Here is a 14,883-nt window from a genome sequence, read left to right on the forward strand (position 1 = left end):
TAAGACATATAACAGATAACATGAATTTAACATTCACTGACAGTAATATTAATATAAGAAAACACTTGCAAAGCACAATGCTGAGTCAGAAACAACTGTAAGTGTTCTGGTTTACTTCAAAATATCGTATAGCATCCAAAGTATTTCTCTTATACAATTTGTATTCTTAGAATAAATGAACAATCTAAAAGCACTAACAAATTAAACATATCACTTCTGTTAGCTAACAAGATTTTATAACATGCACATAAGTTTCTATGAAAGCGTGTAGCTGAATCCAAAGTATTTTGATTAAAAATATTTTCTCAGTGGCCTCATGTTTTAATTTGTGCTTTTAAGCACCATGTTATGCTACAGAATCCCAGCAGTATAAAGACTGTCATATATATGAAAATAGCATGGTTGGCTAGTTAACCTTCCAATTAAACTGTTCAAAGAATGTAAGTTATTGTTAAGTTGTGGTAAAATTTTCTGCATATAAATACTATACTACTAGTCAACTCAGATAACCTATTTGTACTCCCAAAAGCTTGATGAACAAGTTAACAAATAAAACAGTGTTTGGTCAGTAAAGAAGTGTTGACGTACAAGTAAAAATCTGCCAATCCCACATCAGCCATTCAGGTCTTAAAATGGTAACATGCCAGTTCACCAAAACAAGCAAACAACAAAAAAAAAGACACCAGAAAAAAAAAGACACCAGAATAGTAATTACAGTACCTCGAGAAAAATGCAGAAAAATAGACTCTAAATTCAACCAGTATCATCGAGAATCAAAATGCCAAAGGCTTTGGAGATTGCAGCAAGCAATTACTCTGCATTTCTTATTGTGAGATGAATGTACCTTAAGAATTCAAATACATTTTGCCATGCTATGGAAATAAACATCCTTTATTCCATCTTATAAAACACTACAAGGCACAGATAGCTGCACGGCAAGCAGTGTAAGGTTTTTACAAGTCAGTTATACTAGGATAATTTTGATTTTTACTGTATTTTTTCAGCAGTAAATAATTAATATTTTCAAGGTAAAAACTTTTTTTTAAAAACTAGATTCTTATTAAACTAAGAACTACAGTTTTTATTTTGATTTGGAGCCTGTGAAAGCAACAGTACTTATTACGGAAGACAAGGTTTTTATTTAAAACCCTAGAACATCACCCCAACAAATTTTACCATTTTTCCTTCTTTTCATTTGGTTTGTTCATATTTGCATTTATGAGACAGAAAACTAATCAGGGAATTTTTTTTTTTATTCTCTTTCAATATAGTGGAGCTGACAAAAAAAGAAAGTGAAGTTATCTGTGAGGAACTCCCATGACTTGATAAAAGTTAATAAATTTTAAAAGCTCCAACATTTTTTTATGCAATAATTAAGAAAATAGACAATGCTTCCAAACTTCCTTGGGAGCCACCTATTCAACAAATTGAAATGTTTTTTCCAAACATCTTACCATTAGAGGATATATAATTAGACTAAAATCTACTGACAGTGTCTACAGACACTTTGTATTTTAAAAGCTTTAAAGACTCCAGAAAGGAACTGTGATGTCACTTTTTAACTCAAACAATATTCTTCCGCATCTAAATAAGCTAAAACTTTGCAAAGAGTGCATGCAGAGTCAGCAGTTCTCTGTAGCATATATTACATGACTCACACATTACATTGTAGGAAGCTGTAAGGATTTTGAGCACTCCTCAGACTCTGATCACCATCTTAACATGGTTCATTACTTAATACTCTACAAAGGCACAAACCTTTAAGCAAATTTCTACTCCAAATCAACAGTGCCACTGTGCTTTATGGTGAATAAGAAATCCACCTGAAAAAAACATTTTGTTCAAAGAAAATTAATTGTTTAAGGTTCAAGGGAGATTCCAAGCAGTGAAGAGTCAGAAGACTGTGTTTCACTTTTTCAGATAGTCAACTCAGAACAAGGCTGATGCAAATTATCTGAATTGTGTAGGAAAATGCTATTTGTGTTGTAGCCATTTGACAGCTACTGAGATTAATTCATTACATAAGGCCAACATATTAGATTCATCTAGAAGCAATGTATTCTCAAATTAAACCTATTAATTTATGGTAACACTGTGAAAATGGTATCAGCACTACTAAAACCTATTTTAAACAGACAAGTATCATTTGGAGTTCTTCCATGTATTTGCTAAGATTTCTTTTTTAACCTAAAGATTACATTAACTGGTAAGTTTATTACACTGAGATGTTCATTAAGATAGTTATCGTGCCCTCTGTGCTTTCATGCGGGGCATGAAAATGAATAATGAACTTTATTAACCAACATGATCATTTTTCAACTTACCTGTCTGCAGTACCATCTCAGGATCAACTGATGGAAGGAAGTTCAAATCTACTGATCTTGAATAAAGTAATAAACACGTTATTAATCATTCATTTCTAATACAGTAGCACTACAAGGCTTCAACCAACACCGGAGCTACCACAAAGCATTAAGAGACTCTATGTTACTTTCCTCCACACCTCTCCTTCCTTCACACCCCAAAGAACTAACATATTATATACAACAAAATAGGTAAAGAACAGATCAAGTGACAGCTGCATTCATAGCTTACAGAACTGCATAACAGTGGCAGCAGCTTTGTTCTTAAATGTGGCCTGCCAGCAGGGATAACTGAACAAGATCATAGCCCCACCAGCTTGTGCACTGTCTGTCGTAAGAGACTTCCAACAAAGTATAAAACTGAAATACAAATATCCTGCATCCCAGCCTAATACCTTAACTGAACAGGCTCTTTGTAAATCTATACAAAGAGCTATCATTTATCAAAGTCACAGGAAATAACCGAAAACATCAGCTTGCCTTTGACATTGTTTAGAGATGTATTGTAATACACTCGTTAAAAAAATCTTAGAGTCCTTTAGTTTCTTTTGGAGCCTGTTTACATCTGGTACACAACTACTTATTAGAAAGCAAAGTACTGGGAGTAAATCCCTCTCCCCCATCTTGATTCTAAGTATCAGTAAAAGCAGCCAGTCATAAAATTCTCACTTTCTGTACTCATTTTTATCAAACCAGAAGTGCAGCTATATGCAATCAATAGCCAAGCGAGCATCCATATATCACAAATTTTGTAGTCTGTATTTTAAACTTTGAAAATTTCCTTACATATTTTGTATGACATTTAAGACATTATTGCATTTTCAATATCATTTTGAATTCCAATGCAATTTTATATCGAAAACATTAATTTCAAGAAGCTAACCACACACCTCTCTTTTTCTTGAGTTCCTTTATCACTTCCATTGTTAATTAGAGCAAGCTCATCTAGTAAGGATGTTGATTCTTTTGTGAATTTTTCAAATACCTAAATAAAACATGTTTTACATTTAGAAAAACAATTTGAAGTGACAGTATTTGAAGGCATCACTACAAATTTATCCGCTAGTTCTGATAATATACTTCAACCTTCATATTGTTGCCCAGCATTCAGATGGCACAGTAAAAATAGCAGAAAATAAAAAGGGTTGTTCATGGAACACTTAGGAGCACTAAGATTCCTCAGAGAAATAAGAAACAGAACACTGAATATAACAAAGAAGGGCTGAATTCTAAAACACTCACAAATCTTTGGATTTTTGCAAAACCTGTAAGCCCTTGTGGTCATATATATTCCACCATTTCATTTAAGCCTCAATCTTTAAGTAAATCGTAACAATAATGCTGAATGAAGATGTTACAAAAACATCTGACAGCTCACTTGAACGGATTAAAATAACCAACTTTGTGAAGATGACAGTTTTTCATTGCTACAAATAAGAGCTATAGCGTAACAAATAACTGATATAAAAGAAGGAGTAGTTATAAATTAAAAAATACTCCTAATCAGTTTCTTCAAATGTAGGAGTATGTATAGATAGCAGGGCCTGTTTAGTCAGACATTGGGTACTGCTCACATGACCCCTCTAGAACAGAGTTTTAACAGAACCGGACACGATCTGGTACCAGAACTGATATAGGCAGTAACTTTCAGGTCTTTCTCATGTTCATAATTTATTAATTCATGGTCTAGAGCTGAAGTTTCCTTAACCGATGTAGGACCAGTTAAATTTCAGGAAAAAACAAGAAGGACAAGAGGTGGACAGCTCTTAAAACCTAATTTATAAGAGAGTGGTTTATAAAACAAAAATCCACAAAACTAAAATGTATAAAACAGAAGTCCCAGCTACAGTGGAAATACTGTGCTTATCAACTCTGTGAACGTAAGAAGTAGTAAGCAGAAGCCAGATTTGTATATACCAGACAAAAAAAATGAAAGACAAAGATATTAAATATCCCTGCCCCACCCTCTGCCCTAACATGTGCCCAGACTCTCTTGGTTTCAGGAAAAGCAGAAACAAGCTGCCTTGCCCTAGCCTACACACACATACTGCTCCTCATGAAAGTCCAATAGAAAAAAGCTGCACAGTAGATTGTCCTTCTGCCCTCAGGTCTGAACACTTATATCTCAATTTGCTAAGATCCAGATGGGGAAAAAAGTATAGCCCTCAGATTTTTTTCAGGGGAAGTTCTATTATGAGATTGGCTGCATGGTACTTTTGGAGGCTTTGGGCAGTTGGAGTTGGAAAGCACTGTGGAGAATCTGTGTCCAGAATCCCACCTATAGACCCTAGAGGGGGATACACATTTGAAGAACACATTGCACAGGAGAACAGTTTCTTTCAAGATTAAATGTTGTATTGAAGATTCAAGTAACTGGAAAACAAATACCAGTGGAGAACTGATGAGAAACGTTCTGCAGTGCTATGTGCACCTACAGTCGCTGTAACAATTTATGTGTATTAATGATTTAGGGGCATATTTGCTCCTAGACGTTTACTGCATCCCTGTATCCAACAGCACTGACAGAGATTTCAGTGTAGGGCAGCTTAAAGACAGGCTCTCAGTCCACAGGAACTGAGGCATAAGAAAACTTTAAAACACCTGCAGAGTCCAAGTATTTCCTCCTTGCTTGGGATTTCTCCTATGAGTAGGCAAAAAGTTTCCCTTTGCAGCCACTATACCATTCATTCAGGCTCTTCTAGAGTGATGATCTAAGAGAGCTTCAGTAAGGAACACGCTAGTTCAATAAATTGATTACATTAGCTTAATCACCCCCTTGAGTAAAATCCAGTGTTAGTAATTATGTATATTCATCCATTTGAATTGCAATACTATGCATAGGAAAAAATCTACACACTTAGCAGTTCCTACACAAATAAAAATTCATAGATCAAGAATGAGACATTTGAAAGAAAGAGGAAACTAACCAGCCTCTTATTCAACCAATCCATGTGATCATAGGTGAGAGTTCCTCCAAAATCTTCTGTTAGTTGGCATGGTTCAATATACCGAGTCAGTTTGTTAGCAGATACTAGAATAACCTGCAACAATAGAAGAAATTTTAGGTACAGGTGTAGGCAATGTTTATACTTAAGTACTTGACAAGCTGTGCAAAGTGTCCAGAAGTACTGACCAGAACTTCTCTGTGATTCACAAGAAGGGACCCTCTTACTGCTAAACACTTATATCAATTATGACTGGTTGCAGTTAACTGGGACCTAAACCAGGCATGTAGTTTTGATACGCAGCCTACATCTCATGCATAATCCTTTAACAGAACCACCTGTACCACCTTGTCTATGTACAGCAGGAGAAATAAACATGGTTCCTGGCTGTTTTCTTTGTGGTAATTGATGCTTCTTAAGCCATACTTCACATGATCTATTTTTAGCGAACTTAGTAGCAGGATATCACTCTGCAAAGTACTTAGAAGTGTTTGCACTATTCTCTTGCAGTAAAAGTATTTGCAGTACACTCTTGCAGTCCTTTATGCCGCTCAAGTTAAGCACCTCTATTTACTGTGCAAATGTGCTGAACATATTTATAGTTTAAGTAATTTTTACATTCTGTTTCCATGCCTCTCAGTTAATAAAAAAAAGAAAATTAATTTACTCATTCGGGATATTTCAGAAGTGAAACAAATGTAAATAAGGTAGCTGGTTCATACCACTGAAATACCACTTCTAAAAAAAAGAAAACTGCCTCAATAAACGGATGGACTGCACTGAGACTGCTTATGTCTGAGTATTTTATTGAAATACTTTAAGGGAGGGCTAAGACCAGGGGATATGCTTTACAAACTTGTTCCATGGAGACATTAAAAAAAAATCTTTTCTAGCAAAGCAAAACCTTCATGTAACAAATATTAGCAACATGAGATAAAAATCTTTCTCCCCACCCACCCCCCACAAGTAAGATTTGATCGAAGAACACAAATTTCACTTGCATCTTATTAGCAAGATCTTGAAGATGACAAAATTTCAAATAGTAAGCCTTGTTGTAACTTATGATGTTGCTCCAAAAAAATACTTATTCTCTACAGTTCAAAAACTTTGAGCTAACGGAGTTATTGACTTATCTCAGACAACTGCAGTAAGCCTGTTTGAAAACTTCAAAAAAAGGAAAGCAATCATTTGAAATTTTGATGAAATGGAAGCGGAAGGGAGGTTCCTCAACAGAATTTAGCTCTTGTACTGAATTAGACTAGTGACAGTGTTAATGTTAACTCCCTCCATTTGCTTCACATTAATAACTTTCTCTGCATTACTCTTTTAGTTAGCTACCACAGATCTCTACTTGAACATGGACTGAGAGGCAAGGAAAAAAAAAGGTTGAAAACTGGAAGGTGTGATGTTGTAGAACAGATAAGACCCTTCTCAAAGACACACTAATAGAATATTGTCTTAGACTGCCTTTACTTATTATTCTAGACAATTCTATTGTAAGGTCAGCACTTAGAGCATACAAACTGTTACCATCAGATCCCTAAAACTTTTTCAAAATCTGATCACAGTAATTGTCTTTGACCTTCTGTGAAAATTAATGGCAGATCACCACATTCTGCCAATTTTTTCTTTATGAATTAGCGTTCTATCCTCTTTGCATCCGAATTTCACGATTTAACATAAAGAACACAAAGAACATCTTCATTAATTTCTTTCCTCTGTGAAGACTGCCATTCTCTGTGATGGCTTCTCATTGCTATCATCTCTATCGCCAGCTCTGAATATTGGTTAAGACACAGGTATAAACGAAGACAATTTACAATTATAAATAGAAGTATCCCACTGTTTGCTTGCAACTGGACTGATTTTTCTTTTCCAAAGTGATCTTATTATGTTGGCTTTAGAATTTTTTTATTTTTTTTTCAATCTCAAGCAAAAGCCTTTGGACAGCAGACTATAATGTCAACAGCTTAAATCTCCTAAGGGAAAAATGAATAGGTCTGGACAGATGGCAAGACAGGGTCTTTCAAAGACTGGGAAAAGTACTACCTGTTGAATCCTTAAGTCTTTGCTTCCCTCCCCACTCGGCCCACCCCTTCTGACAAAGTGACAGCTAGTAAGGTGACTGGTAACAGGTTTCAAATGTGTCCCATTTGGTACTGATCAGAGCTTACCACCATCTGTACTTACTTCTTTTTATAACCTAGAAGAGTGGTAACACCTCTCATCATTGTTCTACTCTAATCGACAATACTGGCCTGCCAAAACATTGTTAAAGCCTTTTCAGAAATAATACAGACAATTGTTTGGGGAAAAGTAGAAGTGCTGTATTTTATTCCTCTGGACACTACAGTTATTGTTTTCTAGTAGCATGATTTTGATTGATGCAACAGTGCCATTAACGCTAATCTCTAATAATGCAAGAGCTCTGAATACTGTTTGTACAAAGCTGACCTCTCCCTCTACGTCATTTCCATTTTTTTCCCCAACTGTTTTCATCAATTGTCTGCAACCAGATGGAGGCAGATGTCAAAATCAGCAAAGGAAACTTCTGAATATTCAATAGGACATGCAAAAGGATCCCCCCAAATGATAAAAACATCCATGTAAGCTTCCTTTAGGGAATAAAAAGGCTCCTTAATACAAATGTCATATATCCATTTGTGGTAAAGTCCATGAAAACTATAAATTCTGGTGCCTCAGCATTAAAACAATAAACTTCTTAGTAGAGATGGTTGCTTCGGTTGCTTTCTTAATGCTCATCTCAGATGTGCTACAAACAATTGACTAGCATATAACAGGTGGACATCACCTACTCATCTCTTTTTGCTCTGGTAATCTTGTTTGTGATGAAACAAGCTATGACTGAGCTGCTACACACTGAACTTCAAGACAGAAACCCTGACTACCCCCCCTTGCCAGTCCCCTCAAGGGATTTAGGTGAAGGTAAACAGACATCTGTGAAACCCAGGAGAACACAACTGTATCTTAAAGTCACAATATTACCACAGTTGGAACCACTTCCAGCCCTTAACTTCAGGCACTTAATTACCTTTATTACCTTTATTAACAAACACCTAGCTGTCCGAAACACAGACAGGGCTTTCGGGGGTTCTTTGCATTGCTCTGTTGTATTTGGGCTACTTTTCAAAGGAAAGTGTCTTTAGGGAACTACTTGAAAATATGATCTTATTCTGTAAGATAAACATCCTGAAGACAAAGATGTATGATTTCCTTACTTATAAGGCTCTAAAGCACATTACAAGAATGAAAATGAAGTAATGCAATGAAAAAAAAAATGAAAAAATAAAGAGGTTGGCCACTTGACTGAAAATCAGAACCCATGCCATCTGTTCCACTCCTTCACACCACTTTGACATGCAGGAATTGTTTCTAAAAAAAGAAACGAAGCCATTTATTTTACGTAAAGTCTGATAAAAGACTTAAGAGAACAAAAATCATACGAATTAACAGTGTTTTATCTGGATGATAGTCTCTTTCCTAATATAGGACTATATTACTTATTAGTTACATAACCTTTAGCTGCCAATTTCCAAGTCTCATTTTCCCTGAACTAGCTTTTCTACAGGAGTATTCAAGAACGTTATAACCTTACCATCTGAGAGAATTTACCAGTGTAAGATAAGGCTGCAAAAAATCTTTTCTTTTCAACCTCTTTCACAAAAAAAAAGATGCTTTCATAGTGCCTTGTACAAAACAAGCAGGCATTTTAGTATTTGGAAAACACAGCAAACCTGTCCTAGTTCAAACAAGATTAGCTTCAAAAACAGTTGGAAAGATTGATGATATGGGTAATTTTCTAAAAATAGGGAAAACTGAAGTTTCCATTAACTTCCCAAAAAGATAAAAAATGGAACTGATAACATTAGTGTGTAACCTCTTGTACACACTCTGCCTCATGAGGTAATACTATCAGCTTATTTTTGGAAAGCTGAAAGACCCTGTAACCTTTGTTGCTAATGTCAGAAAAAAATCAAAGTTGAGAGAGGCATTCGGCGGCAATAAGATGTTCTGCAAAATGGTAACTACTCATTTGGTGACACTATACAACAATGCATCTCTACAATCTACTACAAAAGTCATGAACAAAATTCACACTAAACACTGCAGCAATTTTTCGGTCAAAACATCAGCCAAATGTACCATACAGTTTTATCCTCTTGCTGAGGAAAATATTTCTAATTTGAAATTACTACATTTAATATTATTTCCAAGTAGAAAACCCGAAAACAGTGGTTTATTAAGGATACACAATGAGCATCTAAAATAAAACTATTTTAAGATTATTCATTTGCATCCAATTATTCTAGTATTCCAAAAATAGTATTTCTGACTGAAGAAGACAAAACTCTACATACCTCAAAGCCAAGTCTATCTTTTTCTTTCCAAAAACAGAAGTGTGTAACCTTCTTATCCCAAAACTCATCCGGCTTTACTACACAAACAAGTGATACTTCAGCTGGAACAACATTCTGTAAAAAAAATTGGGGTGAGAGGGGGAAGAAACTAGTAAAACATTCAAGATTTAGCTTTCTTGTTCCACAGAACTGAATTCCATTTGAGTGTCGCTATCTATTCAAAAACTTACATTTGCAGACAGAAATTAAACAAATTTTTCTGCATCTATGTCCCATGTTGGCTCCATCATACTTAATATTAGATTGCATTAAACTGCATAGCAAAAAAGTGTCAGAACTAAAAAGAAAATCTAACCTCTTTACTCCCAGTCCTGAAGTCCAACCACTAGTCCATGCTGTACTAATACAGAAAAACATGAATGATTGGCTTCACTAAAATTGCAGTACGAAAGTCAGTAGTCCAAGTTCTCTCCTCTGTTTCAGTGTGCTGTATCTTGCATTTTCTTTGACCACTGAGACCAGAAAATAACCTACACTGTTTAGCAGAAATAAGACTTTTTCATTACCCCACTGTTCTGAAGAGATAAAATAATATATTATTATGAACTTCTCTAGCTGGGAATTAGCACTTTTTCCCCTCTCTATTTTGAATAGCATCCAGGATATAATTTGACTGAAACTATTACATGCAACAAAATCAACTACTACACTCAATTTCAATGGAAGCCAATTAGTACAGCATATTGCATCAAAGCCTACTTAGATGCACTACCAGTGCCAACTGTCCCCTGCAGACATTCCTACTACTCATAGTTGTTGATGTCAGGAGCATACTTCTGTATTCTTTAAATTAAAACTCTGTTTTAGAAAAAAATCTACAATCTCATGTTTTGAGCTGGTAATGAACTTGACACTCACTTGAGGGAAGAAATCATTCCCTTTTCATATTGTTTCTTCCTGTACAGAACACATTCTGTGATTGTAAAAGGCCATAAATTGTCTCTCGCTATTAAGAAATTACTACCTCTACAGTAAAACAGTTATTAGGTTTACATCTATAGAACTAATCTGTCAACCATGAACGTATAAAAATTGATTTACCTGCAGCATTAACACAACTGTCTTCACCACATTCCACTGAGATTTTCTGCCATCCACAATCACAGTAAATCCTCTAGCTTTGCATTTTTCACTAAAAAGAAGAAAAATGCTTAGAAAAAAGTAAAAAATTCATCAACAAGTGTCAGACCACAATGACTTTGGATTTAAATATACTGGAAAATACAGCTATAAACTTTTTAATTATGTTAATACTATTTACAAAACTTAGGTTTGCTCACTTAGGAGTAATTTTCAATTTTAATGCACAATTATTACAAATTACAATAGATACTACAAATTATAATTTCTCAGTAGCACTGAAGTGTATTTCACACTAATGAAAGTATATGTTTAAACTTTAGCATCTCTGGAAAGGTTTCATAACTACACCATAAACTTCACCACTTCACTATAAACTTCACAAAATCCTCAGAAAGACATGAAACTGGAAATCAACCTTTCCTATGAAAGGCAAAGGGATGCCAGTTTTCATGAGGTCACTGTGAATTGGCACAGACTTGAGGATACAGCTATATATCATTTGATGCACTTCCAAGCAGGAATTTATCTAAGCGTCCTTGAATTTCTTCCCTGAACAAGTTGTCTAAATGTTACAGTGCAAAGAAAGTCTCTACAAGGACAGAGGCTTTGCCTACAGATCTAGAAAACAGTATTTTAAACGGACATCTTTTCTAATAAGAAGGTTTGAGTCTGGGCATACTACGTACAAAAGCTCTGCTTAAAATCAGTTGCAAAGACAAGCAGAAATAGCTTTTGAATTTTTAAGTACTGAATGAGAAAAAAACAGTAAAAACTTTCCTTGCTCTCAGTACATTAACACAAGCAGATGGCAAGCTCATTCCTAACTGAAGCAGGCAGCAAGGTGCCCAACAAGAACAGCTCGGAGTTCAAAGGTGGCAGCAACCCCTGGATATGACCATCAGCACAGCAGCAGCCAGAAGAGGCCAGGGAAAGATGTTTGTATTTTTTAGCATTAGTTACCACATTAGATAGAAAAACTTCAACCTGAGAAAACATATCTGGCAAAGTTGTAAGTAACTAAAAAAACATGACATTTACATGAGGTAGAAAAGCACTGTACAGTCTCTTTAGTGACCAGGCTCTCAAACCTGTAATTATAAAACAAAACCATTTCTCCTTAGCTTACAAAAAGCAACATAACTTGCTTGTAACAGTAAGCATTATGTTTCACATGTCTATTCAGGAAAATGTTAATTACAAAGTTGGCTGCCAATCCCTAACTCGTTTTGATTTTGCTTAAGGAACCTGTAAAATCAAATGTGATTTTCCTGGAAGCACTCTGAAAAAAAAAAAAAACAGTAATCACACCTTGTGCATGCAATGTTTATTCAGAATGAACTCAAAGACTGACTACCAGTACTTTCAAGAACAAGATGAATAGTGGCACTATAACATCTTGAAGTATTGCAGGTATCCATACCTGTTCTCTACAACTACTAAATCCATTCCAAAAAAAAAAAAAAAATCAAATCCAAAAGTGAACTACTACTTATGAAATGTTCAGCAACCGATCAAACAAATGCTCATATGAAAATTTAAGAAAAAATAAAACTCGGTGATTTGAACTACAGTACAGAGAACACAACAAAGCAAGCAACCTTTTACCAGCACAGGCAATAGGATAACACTGCTGCTTTTGCTTTTCTTATATTCTTAATAGGGCTCTAATTTTCAATAGCATCAAAGCAAAGTGTAACAGGTGACTTGAAACTTTAGAAAAGTGCTTTCTGAAGATCTAGGAGTGTTACTCACACACAGAATGTTACCCAAGACACTAAACGGTTATGCCTCTTAAATTTGTAAACAACTATCCACTAATGCTAAAAAACCTGCCTTACAAAACAGTTACAATTATAATATGTAGCATGCACAACTAAATTCAAAGTTAAACATACTAGGTTACCTTATAGATAGAACTTGGGGGGAAAAAAGTAACATTAATGTTTCTTGGACAGCTATCCAGGGTTGGGACAACATTAATTCCTACAACCCTCCTTTTCAAACACTGTTCAGCAACTCTTTCCAGAACACAAAAGGCATGAGCTTAGGCCAAAAAGTACACACTTCCCACTAACCAAACAAAATGCAAACAAAAATGACAATGATCTTTCCATACTGCCACCATAAAAGAGGTCATTTTTTCCACATGACTGAAAAACAGAACATTCAAAGTGGTAACACAACTTTTCTTTCAAACAGATTTCCCAGTTTGTACAGAGTACAAAGAGTGCTTTGGTTGAATTTTCAGACAGTTATTTTTACACTAATATATGTAAAAACATACACCAGGATGAGACTGCAGAATAATTAATGCTTGCGAGAACAACAATGCCTGCATCTGTTCCATAAACGTGGCCAAGTCCTTAAGTCAATGAGATGACTTGCATGGATGACAATTTGGGATTTTCATGACTTTAAAAAAGACAAGCTCTTTGAAAAACCCTAAAGCTTCCACAGCTAAAATGCTGTTCAACATACACATTTTGATGTTTTATCTATAAACATACTGAACTTATTCTTTGACACTCTCTCCCTAACCAGAACTTTTTTTTTCCAACAACCTTAACTGCAAAAAGAAGTTGGACTTTTAACCATGTTTTTAACACATTTGTAGATTCCAATAAACAAAGTGCACTAAACATTCTTCAGTTATTCTTATTTCCAAAAAAACATACTTAAAGGGATACAAACAAACATTTAGTTGATGGGCTTCTTTCCTTTTTAGATAAATACAACACAACTATAAAGACCAGTCTCTACATTTTAAGAAATAAAATGCAGCTAAGCTAGGGCCAAAAACTGTCATTATAAATTTACAGAGTTACATGAGCAGAACATAATTATTTTACAGTGAGGACTGAACAACAAAACACTCAAGTCGTAATTCAGCACATTTAAGCGGTATCAACTTTAAACACTTGAGTAAACTCATTAACTTCCGTGAGATTTTATCTATTTTTAAACTTAGTGCATGTTTAAGCTCTAGAGATTACCAAGAGTATGCACATAGCAAAGTAAAAAAAGATGAGGAAGCTTTATTACTGTGGGTAAATTCAGCAACTGCAATGATACCTTTGTAAGCTTAAGAATTTCAATGGTAGCTCATTAATTTACAAGGCAGTTTAAATGCACTGTCATTAGAAATAAATAACCAAAAATATCCCAAGAAAGGAGTGAGGAAATACATAAGGAAAACAAAACAAAAAAAAACACACCACAACCAAAGCCAGATACAGAGAATGAAAGGACTCAGGCAAGCCTTAATAGATATCTCTAGGTTTATTCAAACTTATGTTTCTGATTAAATCAAATTATAGTACATTTTAAACAACCAATTACATAAAATTTATTTTGTATTGAAAGTCAAATTGAAAAAAAAAAAGAAACAACAAGAGACCCCTTCTATCACTGGAAAAGCAAGCAGCCCTGAGCCAAACACCTTTGAAATCACCTTGGAATGCTTAGCAGGTAGTCTAGCGTGACACTCAGCTCATCCATACTCGTCTGCTCAAGGCATAATGGAATTGTCAGAATGAGGCCGCTTCTTCTGTCCTTCCCTCCTATTTGGGGGGAGTGAAAAAGTCATTAGAAAGTTAACGTTAAAAAAAAACACCACCACCAAAAAACTTTGTAGCTACATGGTCCCAAAACACACCATGAAACTAGTATTTCTAGTTGCTATGAAAATCACAAGTGAAGCTTCTCCTCTCAGACTTGAGAATTCATTCACCACACTAATATTTAATGCATCACCAAAGCTTCAGAGCATAGATCCCATTCATATTGATCAGTCTTTCATTCTGTGCTTTCAACACAAACGTCACCCTAAATCAAGTTTTACAGAAGCATTTTTTTTGCATATCTAGATAATGTTTTCCAAAAAGCATTTCCTAAACCATCTACAATACCAGCCTGACAGAAACATGGTAAGCTTCCAAGGTGAGCGAGCACACAGCAGCTCTCAAAATAACACAGGACCTCCTCGAAACACCCACTATACAAAGGAGGATCTTTTTACCACACAGGCTGCCCATGGAATATATTCTAAGTTGG

At 35.1% G+C, this 14,883-nt stretch overlaps 1 protein-coding gene across 6 annotated transcripts in view; it reads right to left on the reverse strand.

The window, feature by feature from the left end:
* Positions 1-14,883, reverse strand: part of SESTD1 (SEC14 and spectrin domain containing 1) — a 53,943-nt gene that overhangs the window by 19,240 nt on the left and 19,820 nt on the right. For all 6 annotated transcript variants that reach the window (XM_083841352.1, XM_083841351.1, XM_083841354.1 and 3 more), the window contains 6 exons: positions 14,282-14,390; positions 10,789-10,879; positions 9,688-9,801; positions 5,291-5,404; positions 3,254-3,348; positions 2,325-2,380 (listed from right to left, as the gene is read on the reverse strand). In XM_083841352.1, the coding sequence (XP_083697478.1) occupies positions 2,325-2,380; positions 3,254-3,348; positions 5,291-5,404; positions 9,688-9,801; positions 10,789-10,879; positions 14,282-14,390 (579 nt within the window). The remainder of the gene's footprint in view (positions 1-2,324; positions 2,381-3,253; positions 3,349-5,290; positions 5,405-9,687; positions 9,802-10,788; positions 10,880-14,281; positions 14,391-14,883) is intronic.

This window comes from Anser anser (assembly GCF_964211835.1).
Source record: "Anser anser genome assembly, chromosome: 6".
Lineage (NCBI taxonomy): Eukaryota > Metazoa > Chordata > Aves > Anseriformes > Anatidae > Anser > Anser anser.